This window comes from Muntiacus reevesi, chromosome 1, assembly GCF_963930625.1.
Source record: "Muntiacus reevesi chromosome 1, mMunRee1.1, whole genome shotgun sequence".
Taxonomy (NCBI): domain Eukaryota; kingdom Metazoa; phylum Chordata; class Mammalia; order Artiodactyla; family Cervidae; genus Muntiacus; species Muntiacus reevesi.
The window spans coordinates 199,111,708-199,130,169 of NC_089249.1; the positions used below are offsets into that span (position 1 = coordinate 199,111,708).

Below are 18,462 nucleotides of genomic sequence, written 5' to 3' on the forward strand. Positions count from 1 at the left end.
CAGTCTCCTCAACTGGAGGAGAGGCAGGCAGGAATTCTCTGAGCCCGTTGGGTTACAGATGAGGAGGCCCAGGGTACTAGGAGGTTTCTCTCAGAATTCCCTGGGAACACAGTGTCACCAAAAGGAATGTTGCTTTTGGCTCAATGAACAGCACTGGAATGCCATATAGCAGCTCAAAAGGGGGGGCCTTATGCCTCTGAAGAATCTCAGAAACCAAGCATTGCTGGAAAAGGCAAGTTGCAGAAGGCTTCGGAGGAGGTAAGAAAATTTATGTAAAGCTTGAAACCGTGCAGAACGGCATACACACTGTAACACAGATGAGCCTTGAAAACCTGATGCTCTTTGAAGGAAGCCATATTGCAAAGGCCCCATAGACTGGGATGCCATTTAGATGAAGTGTCCAAAACAGCCAATGCATGGAGACAGACAGTGGATTTGTGGTTGCCAGGGGCTGGGGGAGGGGAGGATGGGGAATGATAGCTAACATGGAAGGGGATGTTGTTTGGGGGGTGATGAAATATTCTGGAATTAGGTGCTGCTGGCGGTTGCACAACTTTGTAACTATACTAGAAACCACAGAATTGTACATTTTCAAATCTTTAGAAAACAACTTAAAAAAAAATCCATCAAAATGGTATTCTTGTGGAAAGACATCCTTTTGTGCTAAAGGTTATATAAAGACCTGACCAGGAATGGTAAACTCCAAATCTGCAATGAGGGTATGATGCCAGGGTGGGTATGAGGTGAGGGAGCACACCTGTGTGTGTGTGTGTGTGTGACAATATCCATCTTTTCCAGTCTCCTGGGGTGGCCATAACACAGTACCGCCAGTTGGGTGGCTTAAAAGCAATAGAAATTTCTTCTCTCAAAATTCTGAAGGCTACAGATCCATTTGTCAGCAAGTCTAAGCTCCTCTGACTCCTTGGGTGGGTGGCATCCTCTCCCCCAACCACCACGCCCAGCCTCTGTTGGTGGCTAACCCTCCTTGGGCTTCCATGGGGGTGTGCTCTGCTCCAGTGTCTGCCTGTTGTCACATGGCTGTCTCCTTTCTCCATGTCCAAATGTTTATCTTCTTATAAGGATCACCAGTCACATTGGATTAGAGACACCCCCATACACACACTCCAAGATGACCTCATCTTAACTAATTATATCCTTGGTGACCCTATTGCCAAATAAGGTCACATTCTGAGGTTCTGGGGGTTAGGGCTTCAAGATTTTCTTTGGGTGGGACTAAATTCAACTGATAACACTAGTGTTTGTCAAATTAAATGTCTGGAATTTTTAGGGTGTCTCAAATATTCCATAAAAGGCTAAAGTCTCTGAAAGTGTTCCCCAGTAAGTTAAGTACAGAATTATCATCTGACCCAGCAAGTCTGCTTCTTGGGATCTACCCAGAAATAACAGCAGGTGTTCAAAGAAAAATCTGTATGTGTGTGTTCTCAGCAACATAATTCACAATAGCCAAAAGGTAGAAACAACCCAAGTGTCTATCAACCGGTAATGGGTAAACAAAACATGGGCCACCCACACTATGGAATATACTCTGCCAGAGAAAGGAATGAAGCACCGATATACACTACAACATGGACTTTGGGGACATGGCACTCAGTGAGAGAAGCCAGACACAAAAGACCCACGATGTGACTCCATTTATATAAAACGTCTAGGACAGGTAAATCCAGAGACAGAAAATGGATTAGTGGTTTCCAGGGGCTGGAGAGGGTAGGCCTGGGACCCCAAAAGAGGATCCTGGCCCATTCCCCTTTAAAAAAAAAAAAAACACACATATTCATTTAAGTTTGAAATTCAAATTCCACCTTTTTTTTTATTTAAGAAGTCCAGATTGAGTGGTGGCAAAAAGCTGCCTCCATGGTGGTTTCTCAGCTGAATGAGCATGGGGTGGTGCCAGCCCCCCCATTCAGGGGTGCAGGAATGCGAGGGTGACAGATAGATGGCCCCGCCAGGAGTGTGAGAGTGTGTCCCTGCAAGGTGCCTGCCCGTGTGGGTACTTAGGGTAACACCTGCCAGGCAGGAGTCCCCGTGTATTAGTTGTGGGTTTTCTCTGCCCTGGGTCTGGGAGCTGGTCCCGGGGAGTGGGTGTAGGGTGTGTAACTCTCCCCACACCAGCAGTGTGAACGGCTGTGGGTTTCCTCCTGTCCCAGGTTACACCGTCCCTCGTGTGTTCCCACGTCTGTGTAGTGTGATGTGACCTGTGAGGCCAACAGGCCTGGCTGGGCCCTGGCAGTCTGTGCACAGTGCATGGTGGGTGGGTTTTCTGGGATGGGGACCTGGGGAGATTCGAAGCTAGAGGGATGCTGTAGAAATTTAAGTTTAGGGGGGCTAGAGCCCCCAAGGTGCAGGATCAGGCCCGGCCCCAGAGGATGGAACCCCCCCACCCCTCCTCCAGGGGGTGCAGCTAGGGGAGGGGCCGTGACTGGAGCTTGGTCTTCTCTGGATCCGTGGGGCGGCCAACACCCTCATAGATGCTCACTGTGACCAAAGAGATTAGCTGATGGGGGACCCGCGTCAGGCCTCAGCCCCACCCCATCCCCCTCTGCTCCTTCGGATGCTAGGGTGGGGGCCTGCAGTTGATCCCACCTATCCTGGTCAGCCAGGAGACACCCAGAAAAACCCACGGAGAAGTGTGGTGAAGCTCTGGGTCCCCCTCCAGCCAAGGTCCCCCCAGCAGCATTAACATAGTACCAGGCTGAATTAGGGCCCCCCAGTAGCTAGGTCAGTAGCCACCTACATCAAACCAGCCCCACCTAGTAGATCCTGCAAGGGCTGTGGCCTCGGAATAAGATCTGGCAGCTAGATCCCACCTGGCGGCAGCGGCCCCAGACTCTAGAAAGCCCGCTGGAGACCTAAACCCGTTTATGGAGCCAGGCTCCTCCAGGGCGAGTCTAGCTTGAGGTGGTCCCCACGCGAGGCAGCCCAAGCTGGGCTGAACGGACAGGGGGGCAGACCTGCCCGGGTACACACCTGGCGACCTGGGCCAGGATCTCCTTGATGCGGACGATGAGCTTCTCGTGCTGGGCGGGGTCGCGCTCGATGGCGCCGTGCAGCCGGGCCATGTAGAAATCCAGGGTGCTGAGCGTGGGCGTTTCGCCGGTGCCTGGGGAGGCGGGGACACGTCAAATGAGCTCAATGGGGGGTCACCACGGAAACAAAGATCAGCGGGGTCAGATGGGCGCGGTCAGGGAGTCTGGACCTGGGGAAATCAAGGTCAACTGTGGCAGAGGTCAGAAGATGGAAGATGGAGAGGGCGGGGTCGTGATGGGGGGATTCGGGGACTGGTGGGGGAGAAGTTGGCCTAGGTCCGCTGAGGAATGAACACGGAAGTTGGACCTGGGGAGAGGTGGGGCGCGAGGGCCACTGTGGGCGGGGCTGGCACGAGCAGCGTTCAGTGAGGAAGGGGCCGCGGGGGCTTAGGATAACCGGGAGTAGCGTCAGCAGGGGCGCGTCGGTCGGACAGAGAAGCGGGGTTGCGAAGAGACTTGGGGTGAAGGGATGTCAGAGTGAGGACTCGCCGGGCGGGGCCAGAGGGGGCGGGAATCGTGGAACCCGGGGCGGAGCCCGAGGTCGTCGAAGGCGGGGTCAGAGGGGGCGGGACTCGCGGGGTAGGCGGGGTGGAACTCGTTGTTGGGGGCGGGGCCTCCACACCCGGCACTGGCAGCGAAGCGAAGCTGGCGGTGAGCGCCTGGCGCACCGCCTGGAGCTGCTGCTGCAGCGCCAGCGTCCGCCGCTCCTCCAGCGCCAGCTCCTGCTCCAAACGCTCGCGCGCGCTGCTCATGCTCTGCGTGTGCCTCTGCAGCACCGCGTTCTGCTCCTCGAAGGCCACGTTCATCTTCCGCAGGCGCCGCAGCTCCGCCTCCCGCGCTGCAGGCGGGGAGCCGGGTCAGAGCTGGAGGCTTCCCCGCCATCCCCCTGCTGCCTTCCCTCTGCCGGCTTCGCCTCGAGCTGTGCCCCACGCCAAGCCTTCCATCACTGCTCTGTTTCCAGCCCCACACCTCAGCAGTCTGGGCTGCGAGGGCAAGAGAGGAAGGCACCCACTGCCTCCCGCCTCGGTGCCGTGCCCTCTTGGTTCAACGCTTGCTTCAAGAACCGCTGGTCAGCGCTCACCTTTGTTTTGGTCCAAGAACTCTTCAGTGAAGATGGGGACGTCGAAAGTTGAGAAGCCATCACAGTCCCCACCCTGGGACGACAGAACAAGGTGGCAATTTTGGGGGGGGTGGCAGTCAACCCCCCTATGGGACATCCCCTAAGCTTGGGAGGGTCTCCTGAGGCTACCTGGGTCAGAGTCCATTTTACTGCCTCCCCCCAATTTGTGTGGGTGCCCCGCCTCCACTCGCACACATCTGGATGGGGCACTCACTTCACCCCATGAGCAACGGTCCTTGGTCACCCAGAGGTTTAAACACTCCAGACCTTTCTCACCCAGGTGTTCTCCTTGGAGGAGGGACGCTTACCTTGTGTCCATTCAAAAGGGTATTCATGAGCCCAGAGCCGGAGTCCTCTGGTGGGGGGGGGGGGGGGGAAGGAAGGCAGGGTCAGCCTTCCAGGTCTACTCTGACCCCCTGCTTTGCACATGCTGTCCCCTCTGCCTAGAACGCCATTATTTCCACCACCACCCCCCTCCCCCTCTCCCCATTCAAGCCCTGCTCATCCTGGGCCAAAGGCCCCTCTTGGGCCCCTCCCCCCACCCTCATTTCCATGTGTGTCCCATCTCAGTACAGATCAGCCCCATTCACTCACAACTGGTTACATGTGCCTCGTTCCCACGTGACTGTGAGAGCCCTTTTGAAAGGGGGTGGGGGTGGGGCGTCGCCCTGGGTCACCTGTCTCAGAGTAAGCACTCAGCTGCCTGGGGGCTGAAATCCTTCGCACCTTTCTTGATCTTCTTTTCCTGGATCTTCTCTGCACACATCTTGTAGGCTTCTGACTGCTGGTAGGCCCTCAGCTCCTTCATGTACTGCTGCTTCTCCCGTTCAGCCTCGTCCAAGTACCGCTGGCAGGGGCAGCAAGAGAAGGCTCGGCCCAGTGGCAGCAGAGGCCTCGCATGCTCCATCACTCAGCCTGCTGTGCTACTTTACCACAGCTCCCTGGTGCCCTCCAGACAAAACTTCGCCCTTCACTCTGCTGCTCAGGCCACCTCCCAACTCCCAGACCTCACTACCTCACCCCAATTTCAGCCTTTCTAAACCACTCCCTGGTGTCTGTCTGCAGGCTCCCACCTCTGGGCTGGCCTGCCCTCCTAAACCCATTTTGCCTGTTGAAATCCCATGTAGAGGGTGCAAGCTGTTGGTGATTTTGTTACATTTCCTTGATGTTTTCGCAAATTTTAAATCAATTACCAGAACTTTTAAATTGTAAGCTTTCTAACGAAAGTTCAGCATCTACCCCTCGACTTCTTTTGTAACAGTGTTTATTAACTTTTATGTCTATTCCAGCCAACTGCCACCCTCCCCTCCCTTCAACAAGCTGGAGAGAGCTAACGGGTGGTCAGTCCTCCCGGCAGAACGAAGGGCCTGCCACACCTGTTCCTTAGGGGTAAGTGATGGCAGATGAATGAATGTGAGTGAGGGCAGGTCAGTAAGTGGTCCCGGGCCGTCCCCACCTGTTTCTCCGCCGGCTGCAGCTTGCTCCACTCGGCACCCAGCATCTTGGTGATCTCGGGAAAGGGCAGGTCCGGGTGGCGCGTCCGGATCTGCTCCCGCCGCTCGTTCAGAAAACGCACATAGCCGGTGACAGGTGCCTTGGGCCCATTCGGCAGGATCTTCTTCCGCTTCTTGCCCTTGGGCCAGCCGCGCTTCTTCACCGGCTGCAGAACCCAGTCGCGCTGTTGGGAGGGGTCTGGAGGGCCGGGCACAGAGGGGAAGGGGCGGGGCCCTGGAAGACTTGGGTGGGGCCTAACCACCCAAGGCCTAACCACGAGGTGGGACCCAGAAGGCATGGAAGTATGGCCTGGTCAGGGTTCAGAATTGGGACAGTGGGGTTAAGGAACCCCTAGCCGTGGGTGAAGGGATCAGAGGTACTGGCGACAGAGCATCAACCCAAGGATGGGGTTGGCTTGTGTTGTGTCCCTTGTATGGGCTTGTGTTGTGTCCCTTGTATGGGCGTGCCTTACTAGCAGAGATTCCCCGGGTAGCGGGCGGGGCCTAGACAGAGTGACAGTGGAGCTCTTGGAGGTGTGGTATCTGGCATGGGGCGGGCCTCAGCTTGGGCAGGGAAATCTGGACTGTGGGCGGAGCCACAGCAAATTCAAATTTAGCTCGGGGCGGAGCTTCAAGGCTAAGGGCTACCGACACGGCAGTGCAGGGACTCTCACCTCCTCTTCGTGGGACCCCTTCTCTCCGGCCCGCGGACCGTCACCGCGCTCTTGCTTGACAGCCACCACGAAGCCACCATGCTGTCCTGGAGCCTTGCCGCTCGCCGGCCTGGAGCCACGGGAAGCCAGGGTCACTCCCACTCCCCACCCCCGACGACGGATTTGGCAGCAAGGGGCCTGAGTCATCAGAAGAGAGCTCTGAGAGGGTCAGGATACGGAGATTGAGACTGGAGCACTAGGGGAGCCATAGGGGACCTCGGAGAGACTAGAGCTACGGGACGCCAGGGCCTCCCACCCCTTCCACCACGACGGAAGCGCTGGCAGCTAGCGGCCTGAGTTCTGAGAGCAGGGGTCTGAGGAGGTCAGGATCCGGGGTTAGGGCAGGAGAACTAGAGGAGGCCAGCAGGCCACTCCTGAAAAGGACTGGAATACGGAGGTTTAGGGGAAGCCCGTGGGAACCCCGAAGTGGGGGGCTCCCGTCCCAAGTCGGAGGAGGCAAGACCCTGGGCGCGGGGGTCGAGGAGCTCCAACGGGACGGGGTGGCTGTAGCCCCGAGTGGGCTGAGGGGGAGGGGATGTCGCACTCACGCTGAGGCCGCGCCGGGCTGCTTGGGGCCGTGGGACATGGCCACTCCCGGCCGCACCTGGAACGTAGACGCGTGGCCAAGTGAGGGTCGCCCAAGCCAGCGATGGCGGGGCTGGGCTGGGGAGCCCCGTAAAGCCAGGTCCGGGGCGCCTGGGGGGGCCGGAACCGGGGGCGGGGAGGCCCTCGGGGGCGGGCGCCCCAGGGATCCTTTGTTGGGCGATCGCCCCCCAGGAGGCCTGAGTCCGCACCCTCCCGACCCAGGAGGGTCCCCGACCCGGCCCTAGAATCCCCGCGCCCCCGCCTCCTCGCAGGGCCCCGAGTTCCGCGGCTGTTTTCACCTCCAAAGAAACTTTCCCGGACCTCTCGGCTGCTACGACGCTCCAACCAACCGCCGGGAGCCCGCCCCTGCCTCCCGCTCCGCCCTGCACCGCCCCCGACATGCTAATAACGACTCGGCGAGCGATCGGATTGGGTATACCCTTCCCTTGGGGCGTGACCATGCAGATGAAGGTCGGCGCGCCCGTTGGTAATTGGCTGCGGTAGCCACTGAGTCGCGTGGGAGGTAAGTAGGGAAGGCTGCAGGCGGGCACGTCAAGTTCGGCTGTGCTCGGCCGCTCTCGGGACCAATCAGGATGTTTTCAGGTTTCGCCGGGTGGAGCCTCTTAAAGGGCCAGCAGGAGCGGCTCAGACGACTCCTCCCCTGCTGAAGGCGAGACTCCCCGCCCCTACAGGATCCGGAGACCGGTGAGGCCGAGTCCGGCCCCGCCCTAGTTGTCATGGGGACGGTAGTAGGTTGCTAGGGAAGGGGTTAAGGTCTTTTGGAGCAGTCCCTTTCTCCACTGCAAGGTAGGACCTGTTCTTAGCAGACCGGTGGCGAAGTTTCCCGTTTATTGACTGGCTTAAAGCCCCCAACGGGGCCGTGCCCCGCCCTGCATGCAGGGGCTACCCTCCCTTCTGTGAAAGGGCCTCAGCTTTCTCTCCTATGCAATGGAAGCTTTGCACAGGGTCCACGTCCAGAAGGCCGCATGCGGCGAGGCTGAGACCAGGAACTGGGCTGGAAGCAACTAGGAAGAATGTGTTGGGGACAAGGAAGCTGCGAGGACCTCGTGAAGATGGAGGGCCAGGAGACCCTGCTCTGGGATCTTGGGGACCCCCAGGCAGCAGCCTGGTCCTCTTACAGCCTGGACTATGTTTCCTCTGACCCCAGGATAACTGTGGTCACTGGATGCTCCTGTTGGCCCATTAGACCCCAAACAATCTACCCACAGCACTTTCCTGCTCTCGCCTCCTTGCATTTTCCTCCTCACTTACTCCGGCGACCTCAACGTTCCTTGGATATGTCCATTTCATTCATTCCCACCTCTGGACCCTTGCACTTGCTCTTAATGCCCTTTCCCAGATTAAATGTCCCCGTTTCCAGTGAGACATTCCCAGGCTTGTACCGTATCCCATACACCCCATCTTATCTTTGCTCCATATGTTCATTTCCTCCCTATAAGCTGCCTGTTTGCTCATTGCTATATTGCCAGCACCCAGAACAGTGCCCACAGGTGCTGTTAATGCATATATATTGAATAAACAAATAAGTGTATAATGTAAATTTCTAACAGGCAGGTGCAGCAGCTTTGGAAAACAGTCTGGCAGTTCTTCAAAAGGTTAAAAAAACAAAACACAGAGTTACCATGCAATGTACCCAGGAGTTAAAGAATAGGCTTGCAATGGGAGACCCAGGTTCAATCCCTGGATCGAGAAGATTCCCTGGAAAAGGAAATAGCAACCCACTCCAGTAGAGAAAAGCGCCTGCAAGCTACAGTCTATGGGGTCGCAAAGAGTCGAACAGGACTGACAGACTAAACCACCAGCATCCAGGAATTACCATGCCATGCATCCACTGCACTCCTAGGGACATATCCAAGGGAATTAAAAACATATCCACACAGAAACTTGTACATGAATGTTCACGGCAGCATGATTCACAAAAGTGCAAAAGTGGAAACAAACCCAAATGTCTATCGGCTGATGAATAGGTAAATACTGTGGGCCAGCCATCCAATAGAATATTCTTGGCCATAAAAAGGAATAAATTGCTATGTCATGCTAGGACAGGGATATGCCTTGAAAATATTAGGCTCAGTGAAAGATGCCAGTCACAAAAGGCCACACAGTGTATGGTTCCATTTATATGAATTTTCCAGAACTGGCAGCTCCAGAGAGACAGGAAGTGGATTAGTGGTTGCCTGAGGCTAGAATGTCAGCGAGCAGGGGCAAAGGAGGTCACTGGGTTTCTTTTGGGGTGATCAAAATGTTCTAAAATTAGACTGCTTTGATGGCTGCATAACTCCATAAATGTACTAAAGCTCACACAATTGTACACTTTACACAGGTGCATTATCTGGCATGTGAATTAAATCCCAATGAACCTGTTTCTCTAAGAGGCATCCCAGAGCTGAGGAAGATAAGCTGTGCCCTGGAATCTTGACAGACCCAAATTCCACACCCTGCTCTGTTGCTTCCTCAGATGTGGGACTTCCCACACCTGCTTGCTTCTCTCTGCTTGTTTAGAAAGTATCTAGGTGAGAATTCCAGCTAGGAGAATAGGAAAGACCCACCCTCCAGGCCCTGCCTCTTTGGCTTGATTGACAAAGCTGATGTTGCCATAGAAACCTGTCCTTCCACTCCCAAGGTACCACACAAGGAATTCAGGGGTCTTCCCATGCATGGAAAAGAAATGAAAGGTCTTGAGGTTGATTTTTTAAAATTTTTTATTGGCATATAGTTGATTTACAATGTTGTGTTAGTTTCAGATTTACAGCAAATTGAGTCAGTTATACGTATACAAATATCCACTCTTTTTTATTTTTATTTTTTTTTCCACTCTTTTTTAGATTCTTTTCCTGTACAGGCTATTACAGAGTATTGAGTAGAGCTTCCTGTGCTGTATCGTAGGTCCTTAATTGTTATCTATTTTATATATACTAGTATATATATCAATCCCAATCTCCCAACCTATTGATGTCGATTTTGAAAGCAGTTTGGAGCTCCTTGGCATCAGGACAAATTTCTTGCTGCGTGGGGATTTTCTGGGAAAAACAAAAGTGTCTTGAATCCAAATGGCATTGCATCGACTCCAATGCATGTGATCCAGACACACCCGTCCCCAAGAAACAACATGTAAGAAGCAGCATTTCTACTGTTTGACTTTATATCTTTCATCCTTTGATCTAAAAGCGGATCCTTTGGCCCCAAAAGTATAAATAGGTTTTTCCGTAGCCACAAACTTCTCTCAAGTCCTAGCTCTCAATAAAACCAGGTTCTCTAGCTGTCTAACCTCGTATAATTTCATGTTAGTTTCTTTGCATTCATTTCTATGTTCCATTTGGAAATTTAAAAAAATATATATTTTTATTTATTTGGCTGCATTGGATCTTACTTGTGGCATCCAGGCCCACTTGCTCCACAATGTGGAATCTTAGTTCCCCAACCAGGGATCGAACCACCATCCCCTGCCACTGGAAGAAGAGTTCTTAACCACTGGACCACCAGGGAAGTACCTGGAAATTTTTATCGTGTGAAACCACGAAGGGGACCCCAATTTGTCACCTGAGGAATACAAGATCCATTAAGGATGACTTAACTATCTTTGTGAAGTTAATTTTATGATGAAAGCAATGTGCAAATTCATTTCATTTGTACAAATTAAAGTAGTGTGTGAAGGCTACCAAATCCATACCATACTCCCCCTTATCAGCTTGTTACATTTCTTGCCAAAACTTTTCCTACCTACCTATTCAGTTCAGTTCAGTCACTCAGTTGTGTCCAACTCTTTGCGACCCCACCAACCGCAGCACACCAGGCCTCCCTGTCCATCACTAACTCCAGGAGTTCACCCAAATCCATGTCCATCGAGTCGGTGATGCCATCCAGCCATCTCATCCTCTGTTGTCCCCTTCTCCTCCTGCCCCCAATCTTTCCCATCATCAGGGTCTTTTCAAATGAGTCAGCTCATCGCATCAGGTGGCCAAAGTATTGGAGTTTCAGTTTCAACATCAGTCCTTCCAATGAACACCCAGGACTGATCTCCTTTAGGATGGACTGGTTGGATCTCCTTGCAGTCCAAGGGACTCTCAAGAGTCTTCTCCAACACCACAGCTCAAAAGCATCAATTCTTGGGCGCTCAGCTTTCTTTATATTCCAACTCTCACATCCATACATGACCACTGGAAAAACCATAGCCTTGACTAGACAGACTTTTGTTGGCAAAGTAATGTCCCTGCTTTTTAATATGCTGTCTAGGTTGGTCATAACTTTCCTTCCAAGGAGTAAGCGTCTTTTAATTTCATGGCTGCAATCACCATCTGCAGTGATTTTGGAGCCCAAAAAAATAAAGTCAGCCACTGTTTCCACTGTTTCCCCATCTATTTGCCATGAAGTGATGGGACCGCATGCCATGATCTTAGTTTTCTGAATGTTGAGCTTTAAGCCAACTTTTTCACTCTCCTCTTTCACTTTCATCAAGAGGCTATTTAGTTCTTCATTTTCTGCCATAAGGGTGGTGCCATCTGCATATCTGAGGTTATTGATATTTCTCCCGGCAATCTTGATTCCAGCTTGTGCTTCATCCAGCCCAGCGTTTCTCATGATGTACTCTGCATATAAGTTAAATAAGCAGGGTGACAATATACAGCCTTGACGTACCCCTTTTCCTATTTGGAACCAGTCTGTTGTTCCATGTCCAGTTCTAACTGTTGCTTCCTGACCTGCATACAGGTTTCTCAAGAGGCAGGTCAGATGGTCTGGTATTCCCATCTCTTTCAGAATTTTCCACAGTTTATTGTGATCCATACAGTCAAAGTCTTGGGCATAGTCAATAAAGCAGAAATAGATGTTTTTCTGGGACTCTCTTGCTTTTTTGATGACCCAGTGGATGTTGGCAATTTGATCTCTGGTTCCTCTGCCTTTTCTAAAACCAGTTTGAACACCTGGAAGTTCGTGGTTCACGTATTGCTGAAGCCTGGCTTGGAGTATTTTAAGCATTACTTTACTAGCGTGTGAGATGAGTGCAACTGTGAGGTAGTTTGAGCATTCTTTGGAATTGCCTTTCTTTGGGATTGGAATGAAAACTGACCTTTTCCAGTGTGACCACTGCTGAGTTTTCCAAATTTGCTGGCATACTGAGTGCAGCACTTTCACAGCGTCATCTTTTAGGATTTGAAATAGCTCAGCTGGTATTCCATCACCTCCACTAGCTCTGTTTGTAGTGATGCTTCCTAAGGCCCACTTGACTTCACATTCCAGGATGTCTGGCTCTAGGTGAGTGAGTGAATACACCATCGTGATTATCTGGGTCATGAAGATCTTTTTTATACAGTTCTGAGTATTCTTGCCACCTCTTCTTAATATCTTCTGCTTCTGTTAGGTCCCTTTATTGTGCCCATCTTTGCAGGAAATGTTCCCTTGGTATCTCTAATTTTCTTGAAGAGATCTCTAGTCTTTCCCATTCTATTGTTTTCCTCTATTTCTTTGCATTGATTGTTGAGGAAGGATTTCTTAACTCTCCTTGCTATTCTTTGGAACTCTGCATTCAAATGGGTATATCCTTCCTTTTCTCCTTTGCTTTTCACTTCCCTTGTTTTCACAGTTATTTGTAAGGCCTCCTAAGACAGCCATTTTGCTTTTTTGCATTTCTTTTTTTGGGGATGGTCTTGATTCCTGTCTCCTGTACAGTGTCACAAACCTCCATCCATAGTTCATCAGGCACTCTGTCTATCAGATCTAGTCCCTTGAATCTATTTCTCACTTCCACTGTATAGTCATAATGGATTTGATTTAGATCATACCTGAATGGTCTAGTGGTTTTCTCCACTTTCTTCAATTTCAGTCTGAATTTGGCAATAAGGAGATCATTATCTGAGTCACAGTCAGCTTCCGGTCTTGTTTTTGCTGACTGTATAGAGCTTCTCCATCTTTGGCTGCAAAGAATAAAATCAATCTGATTTCGGTGTTGAACATCTGGTGAGGTCCATGTGTAGAGTCTTTTTTTCTTTTGTTGTTGGAAGAGGGTGTTTGCTATGACCAGTGCGTTCTCTTGGCAGAACTCTATTAGCCTTTGCCCTGCTTCATTCCATACTCCAAGGCCAAATTTGCCTGTTACTCCAGGTGTTTCTTGACTTCCTACTTTTGCATTCCAGTTCCCTATAATGAAAAGGACATCTTTTGGGGGTGTTAGTTCTAGAGGGTCTTGTAGGTCTTCATAGAACTGTTCAACTTCAGCTTCTTTGGTGTTACTTGGATTACTGTGATATTTAATGGTTTGCCTTGGAAACGAACAGAGATCATTCTGTCGTTTTACAGATTGCATCCAAGTACTGCATTTTGGACTCTTTTATTGACTCTGATGGCTACTCCATTTCTTCCTGCCCACAGTAGTAGATATAATGGACATCTGAGTTAAATTCACCCATTCCAGCCCATCTTAGTTCACTGATTCCTAGAATGTTGATGTTTACTCTTGTCATCTCCTGTTTGACCACTTCCAATTTGCCTTGATTCATGCACCTAACCTATACACACACATATTCTGTAAGTCTCATAGGGCTATAGGAACAAGGCACCACAAACTGGATGACTTGCAAAACTGAAATTTATTTTAAAAAATAATAATAGGGGCTTCCCCAGTGGCTTAGTGGTAAAGAATCCACAACCAATGCAGGAGACACAGGTTCCATTCCTGGTCCAGTAAGATCCCACATGCCTCAGAACAACTAAGCTGGTGCAACACAACTACTGAGCCTGTGCTCGAGAGTCTGGGAGCCACGACTGCTGAAGTGCGAATGTCCTAATGCCCAGGAGAGGCCACTGCAATGAGAAACGCGCACAGCAACAAAGGGCAGCCCCCACTCGAGGAAACTGGAGGAAAGCCCACGCAGCAATGGAGACCTAGCTCGGCCAGAAATAAATAATTTTTAAATGGTTTCTTTTTTCCATTTATTTTTATTAGTTGGAGGCTAATTACTTTATAATATTGTAGTGGTTTTTGCCATATATTAACATGAATCAGCCATGGATTTACATGTGTTCCCCATCCTAAACCCCCTCCCGCCTCTCTCTCCATCCCATCCCTCTGGGTCTTCCCAGTGCACCAGCCCTGAGCACTTGTCTCATATATCCAACCTGGGCTAGTGAATGGTTAAAATATTAATAATAATAAGTAAAAAGGACTTCCCTGGCAGTCCAGTGGTTAAGACTCTGGGCTTCCACTGCAGGAGGCATGGGTTCGATCCCTGGTCAGGGAAGCTCTGCCTGCCCTGTAGTGTGGGAAAATAAAAACAGAACAGAGTTATGGGGACCAGAAGTTCAAGACCAAGGGCTTGGTCAGGACTGGTTCCTTCTGAGGCTGTGAGTCTGGTCCATGCTCTCTGAGCTCTCCTAGCTTCTGGGGCATCTCTCAGCCATCTGCAACCTTCCTTGGCTTGTACAAGCATCCCTGCATCCTCGCCTTCATGTTTACATGACGTTGCTGTGCGTGTGTGTATTTCCAAAGTTCCCCTTTTTGTTAGGTCATGAGTTGTATTGGGAACCACCCTACTCCAACTGTGACTCATCTTAACTCATTACATCTACAATGACTCCATCTCCAAATAAGGTCACATTTGAGGTCCTGGGGATTAGGACTTTCACCTGGGAAGGTTGGGGGCCCAAAGCAAAGCACAGCACGTACACACACACACACACACACACACACACACACACACACACGTGAGCCTGTGCCCCTCTCCAGTGGAAGCCTGCAGTCTTACCCACTGGACCGCCAGCGGAGTCCCACAGCTTGCTTCCTGTGATCATATGATCAATCACGCCGAGAACATCCTCTGCAAACTCTTGAGTTCGCAGCCTTTGGCCCAGCGGCTTTATATGTGAAGCCCAGAGCCCTGCCTCTGGGGCTGGGTAATTTTCCACAGCAGGACCTCATCACCGCCTGTGTAATGAGTTCTGGCAACTTCTGGTCCTTCTTCATATGACTGTATTGCCGCCTTTGTTTCAAACGTTCCGGACCAGCTGTCTGGACCCCTTTTCCAGCGTAGCTAGGAAAACATGAAGTTACGCGTGGTGCCTCCCACCGCCACCCTTCAAGCCCCGCCTCTTTGGCTTGATCGACAAGGCAGGAGCTGGGGCGGGATTACGGTTTGCGGAGCTTTTTGTTTTGTTTTTGTTTTGCGGAGCTGCGCTGTGCAGCATGCGGGATCTTAGTTCTTCGACCAGGGATAGAACCCGTACTCCCTGCATTGGGAGCAGAGTCAGCCACTGGACAACCAGAGAGGTCATCCCCCTAACCCGCGCCTCCGCGTTTACGTTCTTATTACTTATTTGCCAGCACCGGGCGGTTCTCCATCCCCAGGAGGATGCGGTCGGCGCTCTCGTGATATCTGCGCCTTCCTTAGGCTCTTTTACAGAGTGAATTTAATTCAGGGGATTGCCGTCGTGAGCAATGAAGGGCCAAGGAGGCAAAAGCGAAACGCAGAGGCAACTGCTGTCGGAAGGAAGGGGTGTGGGAACGGGGTCTCAGTTCTTTGGGGAGGGGACAACAACCCCCCCCCCCCACCGCTGCTGCTGGACCCTCCTGGCCTCAGGGAGGCGGCGCTGAGGCCCACCTCTGTGACTTGGGCAATTTACCAAACTCTCTGTGCCTCAGTTTGTCTCACCGCAAAGTGGGCTAATAAGCGTGTCTGCCTGTATGAGGTCGTCGGAAGGATTTAACGAGTTCAATTCAAGCACAGTGCTCCATAAAACATTGGTTACTCCTGTCCACGGAGACTGAAGCCTCTGGTACAGAGAATTTTCTAGCATAGTGGTTTCCACCCAGGGGTAATTCCGCGCCGCTCCCACCCCCACCCTGGGGTCTGATGTCTAGAGACATTTTTGGTTGTCGTGTCTGGGGCGGGTGGGACTGCTCCTAGCATACCCGGTGAAGGCCAGAAGTGCTGTCATGCCCTGGACAGCCCCCACCACAAAGAACAAGCCAGTGCCAAGTGTAAGCAGTGAACAGGATTGGGAAACCCTGTTCAAGGGCCCAGGAAGTGCTCTATCTGCCTGATCCCCTTAAGGTCTCCCAACAACTCTAATCAGAGTTGCTCCTCTTCCTTGGTGACTCAGTGGTAAAGAATCCGCCTACAATGCAGGAACTGCAGGAGATGGGGGTCGATCCCTGGGTCGAGAAGATACCCTGGAGGAGGACATGGCAACCCACTCCAGTATTCTTGCCTGGAGAATCCCATGGACAGAGGAGCCTGGCAGGCTAGAGTCTCAAAGAGTCGGACACAACTGAGCATCATACACACTCTCGCCTCCATTTTATAGAAAGGGGAAACTATGACCCTGTAGCTTGCACAAAACTGCCTGGTTTGATCTTGGCTGTGGGCCCTGGGATGTAAGGAAATTTTTTTGAGTGTTGGAACCTTCCTCCTCTGAGTGTCCGCCCACCCCTCACTCATTTTGACCTGAGAAGATCAAAGGTCAGAGAGAAGATCAAAGCAAGCACCTTCCTGATGCTGGATGGGGGCTGCCAGGTCATCTGATCCGCAGCTGGAGGAGGAGAGCCGCGGGTCTGGCGTCTGAGGCGGCTGTGGACGCTCTGGGGGCATCAAAGCATGTCTGGATCTCTCCTGAACACAAGCCTGTCTGTCCTTCCTTTTGTCCTACCCAAGGGCTCAGCATTTATCTCTTCTTCCTGGCATCCCTTCCCCTAGGCATGGCCTTTTCTGATCTTCCCAGCAAATCTGACCCCATCCCCCTTATTAGGAGGGCCTACATGCCCCCCACTGGTGTCTACCCAGGCAGCTGAGGCCTGATTTGGGATAGACCACCTTCACCTCCATTCCTACCCCTACAGGCTTTTTTTCTTTTAACTTATTTTTGGCTGTGCTGGACCTTTGTTGCGGCATGGGAACTTTCTCTAGTTGCTGTGCGCGGTCTTCTCATTGCAGTGGCTTCTCTTGAGCCTTCTCATTGCAGTGGCTCCTGGGCTCTAGAGCGTGTGGCTCAGTAGTTGCAGCACATCGGCTTAGTTGCCCCATAGCATGTGGGCTTCCCAGACCAGGGATCAAACCCATGTCCCCTGCGTTGGCAGGCTGATTCTTAGCCACTGGACCAAGGAAGTCCCCCCATAGACTTTTTATCTGATTCTCCCCACCTTTTCAAAACTCTATTGTGGCTCAGTGACCTGAGGGTAATGTCCCAACACCTCTGACGTTCTGTCACCCTTCCTGGTCTGATTCTTCCAGTCCCAGCACAGATCATGGTGGGGGTTGGAGGGTGTGGCTCTGCCCTCACTTAGAACTAGGGGCTTCAGAATCTTTGGGGCTCCAGCATCACTCAGGCTGAGACCAGATCCAGTGAGTGAATGAGTTCATTCATTCATTAATGAGATCATGAATGAATGAATGACGATGCTGGGGACAGCTCCCTGGCTCCCCTAGCGTCAGGATCAGTCTTGTTCCTGTCATCCCCACAGAGTCAACTTCCCTGGTGACTCAGACTGAAAAGAATCTGCTTGCAATGCAGGAAACCGGGTTTGATCCCTGGGTGGGGAAGATCCCTTGGAGAAGGGCATGGCAACCCACTCCAGTATTCTTGCCTGGAGAATCCCATGGACAGAGGAGCCTGGTGGGCTACAGTCCATGTGGTCACAAAAAGTCAGACACGACTGAGCGACTAACAGTCGCCAGAGTCAGGGCCAAGAAGTACTAGCTGGCTTCAATAGACCGAAAACCCAGAAATGAGAGATGTGTTGGTACTTCCACCAAACAGCCCCTCCTCCCCCTATTGGATCTGCCCCCAGGAGCTGCCAGGTTGATGCTTTGGGTTCCTGATCCACACAGGAGGCTGATAAAAGAGGGAAAACAACCATCTTTTACCCACCAGGTGAGACCTCTCCTGAAAGTGAATAATTAACTCAAAGATATTGGAAGTCACAGGGAATTCAGTTGGAATCTTGAATCCACCTCTTGTCAGCTGCTTGCCCTCTGGCAAGGAATTTCTGTCTGAGCCTCAGTTTTCTCATCTATAAAATGGGTGTTAAGTGTTGAGGTAAGAAAAGAGAGGAGGAATGCAAATAAAAAGCTTAGACTAATCGGGTTGTATTTATTTTTTATTTTATTTGTTTGGCAGTGCTACATGGCATGTGGGATATTCCTGCAACCAGGGATTGAACTCACGCCCCCTCCTGTGGGGCTTCTCAGGTGGCTCAGTGGTAAAGAATCTGCCTGTCAATGCAGGAGACTCAGGAAACTTGGGTTCGATCCCTGGGTTGAGAAGATCCCCTGGAGGAGGAAATGGCAACCCACTCAAATATTCTTGCCTGCAAAATCCCATGAACAGAGGAGCCTGGCAGGCTACAGTCCACAGGGTCACAAAGAGTGGGCCATGACTGAGCGGCTGAGCACACCCTGGCAGTGGAAGTACGGAGTCTTAACCACTGGACCACCAGAGAAGTTCACTAGTAGTGTTAAAGTCATCTTCTGGGGACTTCCCGCTTCTATGCAGGGGGCTCG

General features: G+C 51.6%; 1 protein-coding gene and 1 long non-coding RNA gene across 8 annotated transcripts; one reads left to right on the forward strand and one right to left on the reverse strand.

Moving 5' to 3' along the window:
• The first annotated feature begins 137 nt into the window (after positions 1 to 137).
• Positions 138 to 10,907, forward strand: LOC136155871 (uncharacterized). Of its 5 annotated transcripts, XR_010660877.1 has the most exons (5): positions 138 to 258; positions 4,006 to 4,216; positions 5,454 to 5,553; positions 7,228 to 7,478; positions 7,559 to 10,907. It is a non-coding gene; the product is annotated as an uncharacterized lncRNA (long non-coding RNA). The 5 variants fall into 5 exon arrangements; XR_010660876.1 differs by lacking the exon at positions 138 to 258 and having other exon boundaries at positions 3,903 to 4,216; positions 7,178 to 7,478; XR_010660875.1 differs by lacking the exon at positions 138 to 258 and having other exon boundaries at positions 3,903 to 4,216.
• On the reverse strand, positions 1,796 to 7,416 carry HMG20B (high mobility group 20B). Of its 3 annotated transcripts, none has more exons than XM_065918058.1 (10): positions 7,255 to 7,416; positions 6,919 to 6,974; positions 6,332 to 6,440; positions 5,621 to 5,824; positions 4,891 to 5,011; positions 4,473 to 4,519; positions 4,126 to 4,198; positions 3,667 to 3,882; positions 2,986 to 3,118; positions 1,796 to 2,493 (listed from the first exon to the last, which is right to left on the reverse strand). In XM_065918058.1, the coding sequence occupies exons 1-10, from the start codon at positions 7,414 to 7,416 to the stop codon at positions 2,481 to 2,483; spliced, it is 1,134 nt and encodes a 377-aa protein (XP_065774130.1). In that variant the 3' UTR covers positions 1,796 to 2,480. The 3 variants fall into 3 exon arrangements, with proteins under 3 accessions (XP_065774130.1, XP_065774131.1, XP_065774132.1); XM_065918059.1 differs by having other exon boundaries at positions 6,332 to 6,529; positions 7,255 to 7,314; XM_065918060.1 differs by lacking the exon at positions 3,667 to 3,882.
• Positions 10,908 to 18,462: the final 7,555 nt, after the last annotated feature.

Coding starts and splice junctions, on each gene's coding strand:
- HMG20B (XM_065918058.1), bottom strand. CDS start 7,416: ATGGTCACGCCCCAAGGGAAGGGTATACCCAATCCGATCGCTCGCCGA. Junction 5,825..6,331: donor AGGGGTCCCACGAAGAGGAG/GTGAGAGTCCCT, acceptor TGGGTTCTGCAG/CCGGTGAAGAAGCGCGGCTG. Junction 5,012..5,620: donor TGCAGCCGGCGGAGAAACAG/GTGGGGACGGCC, acceptor TGCCCCTGCCAG/CGGTACTTGGACGAGGCTGA.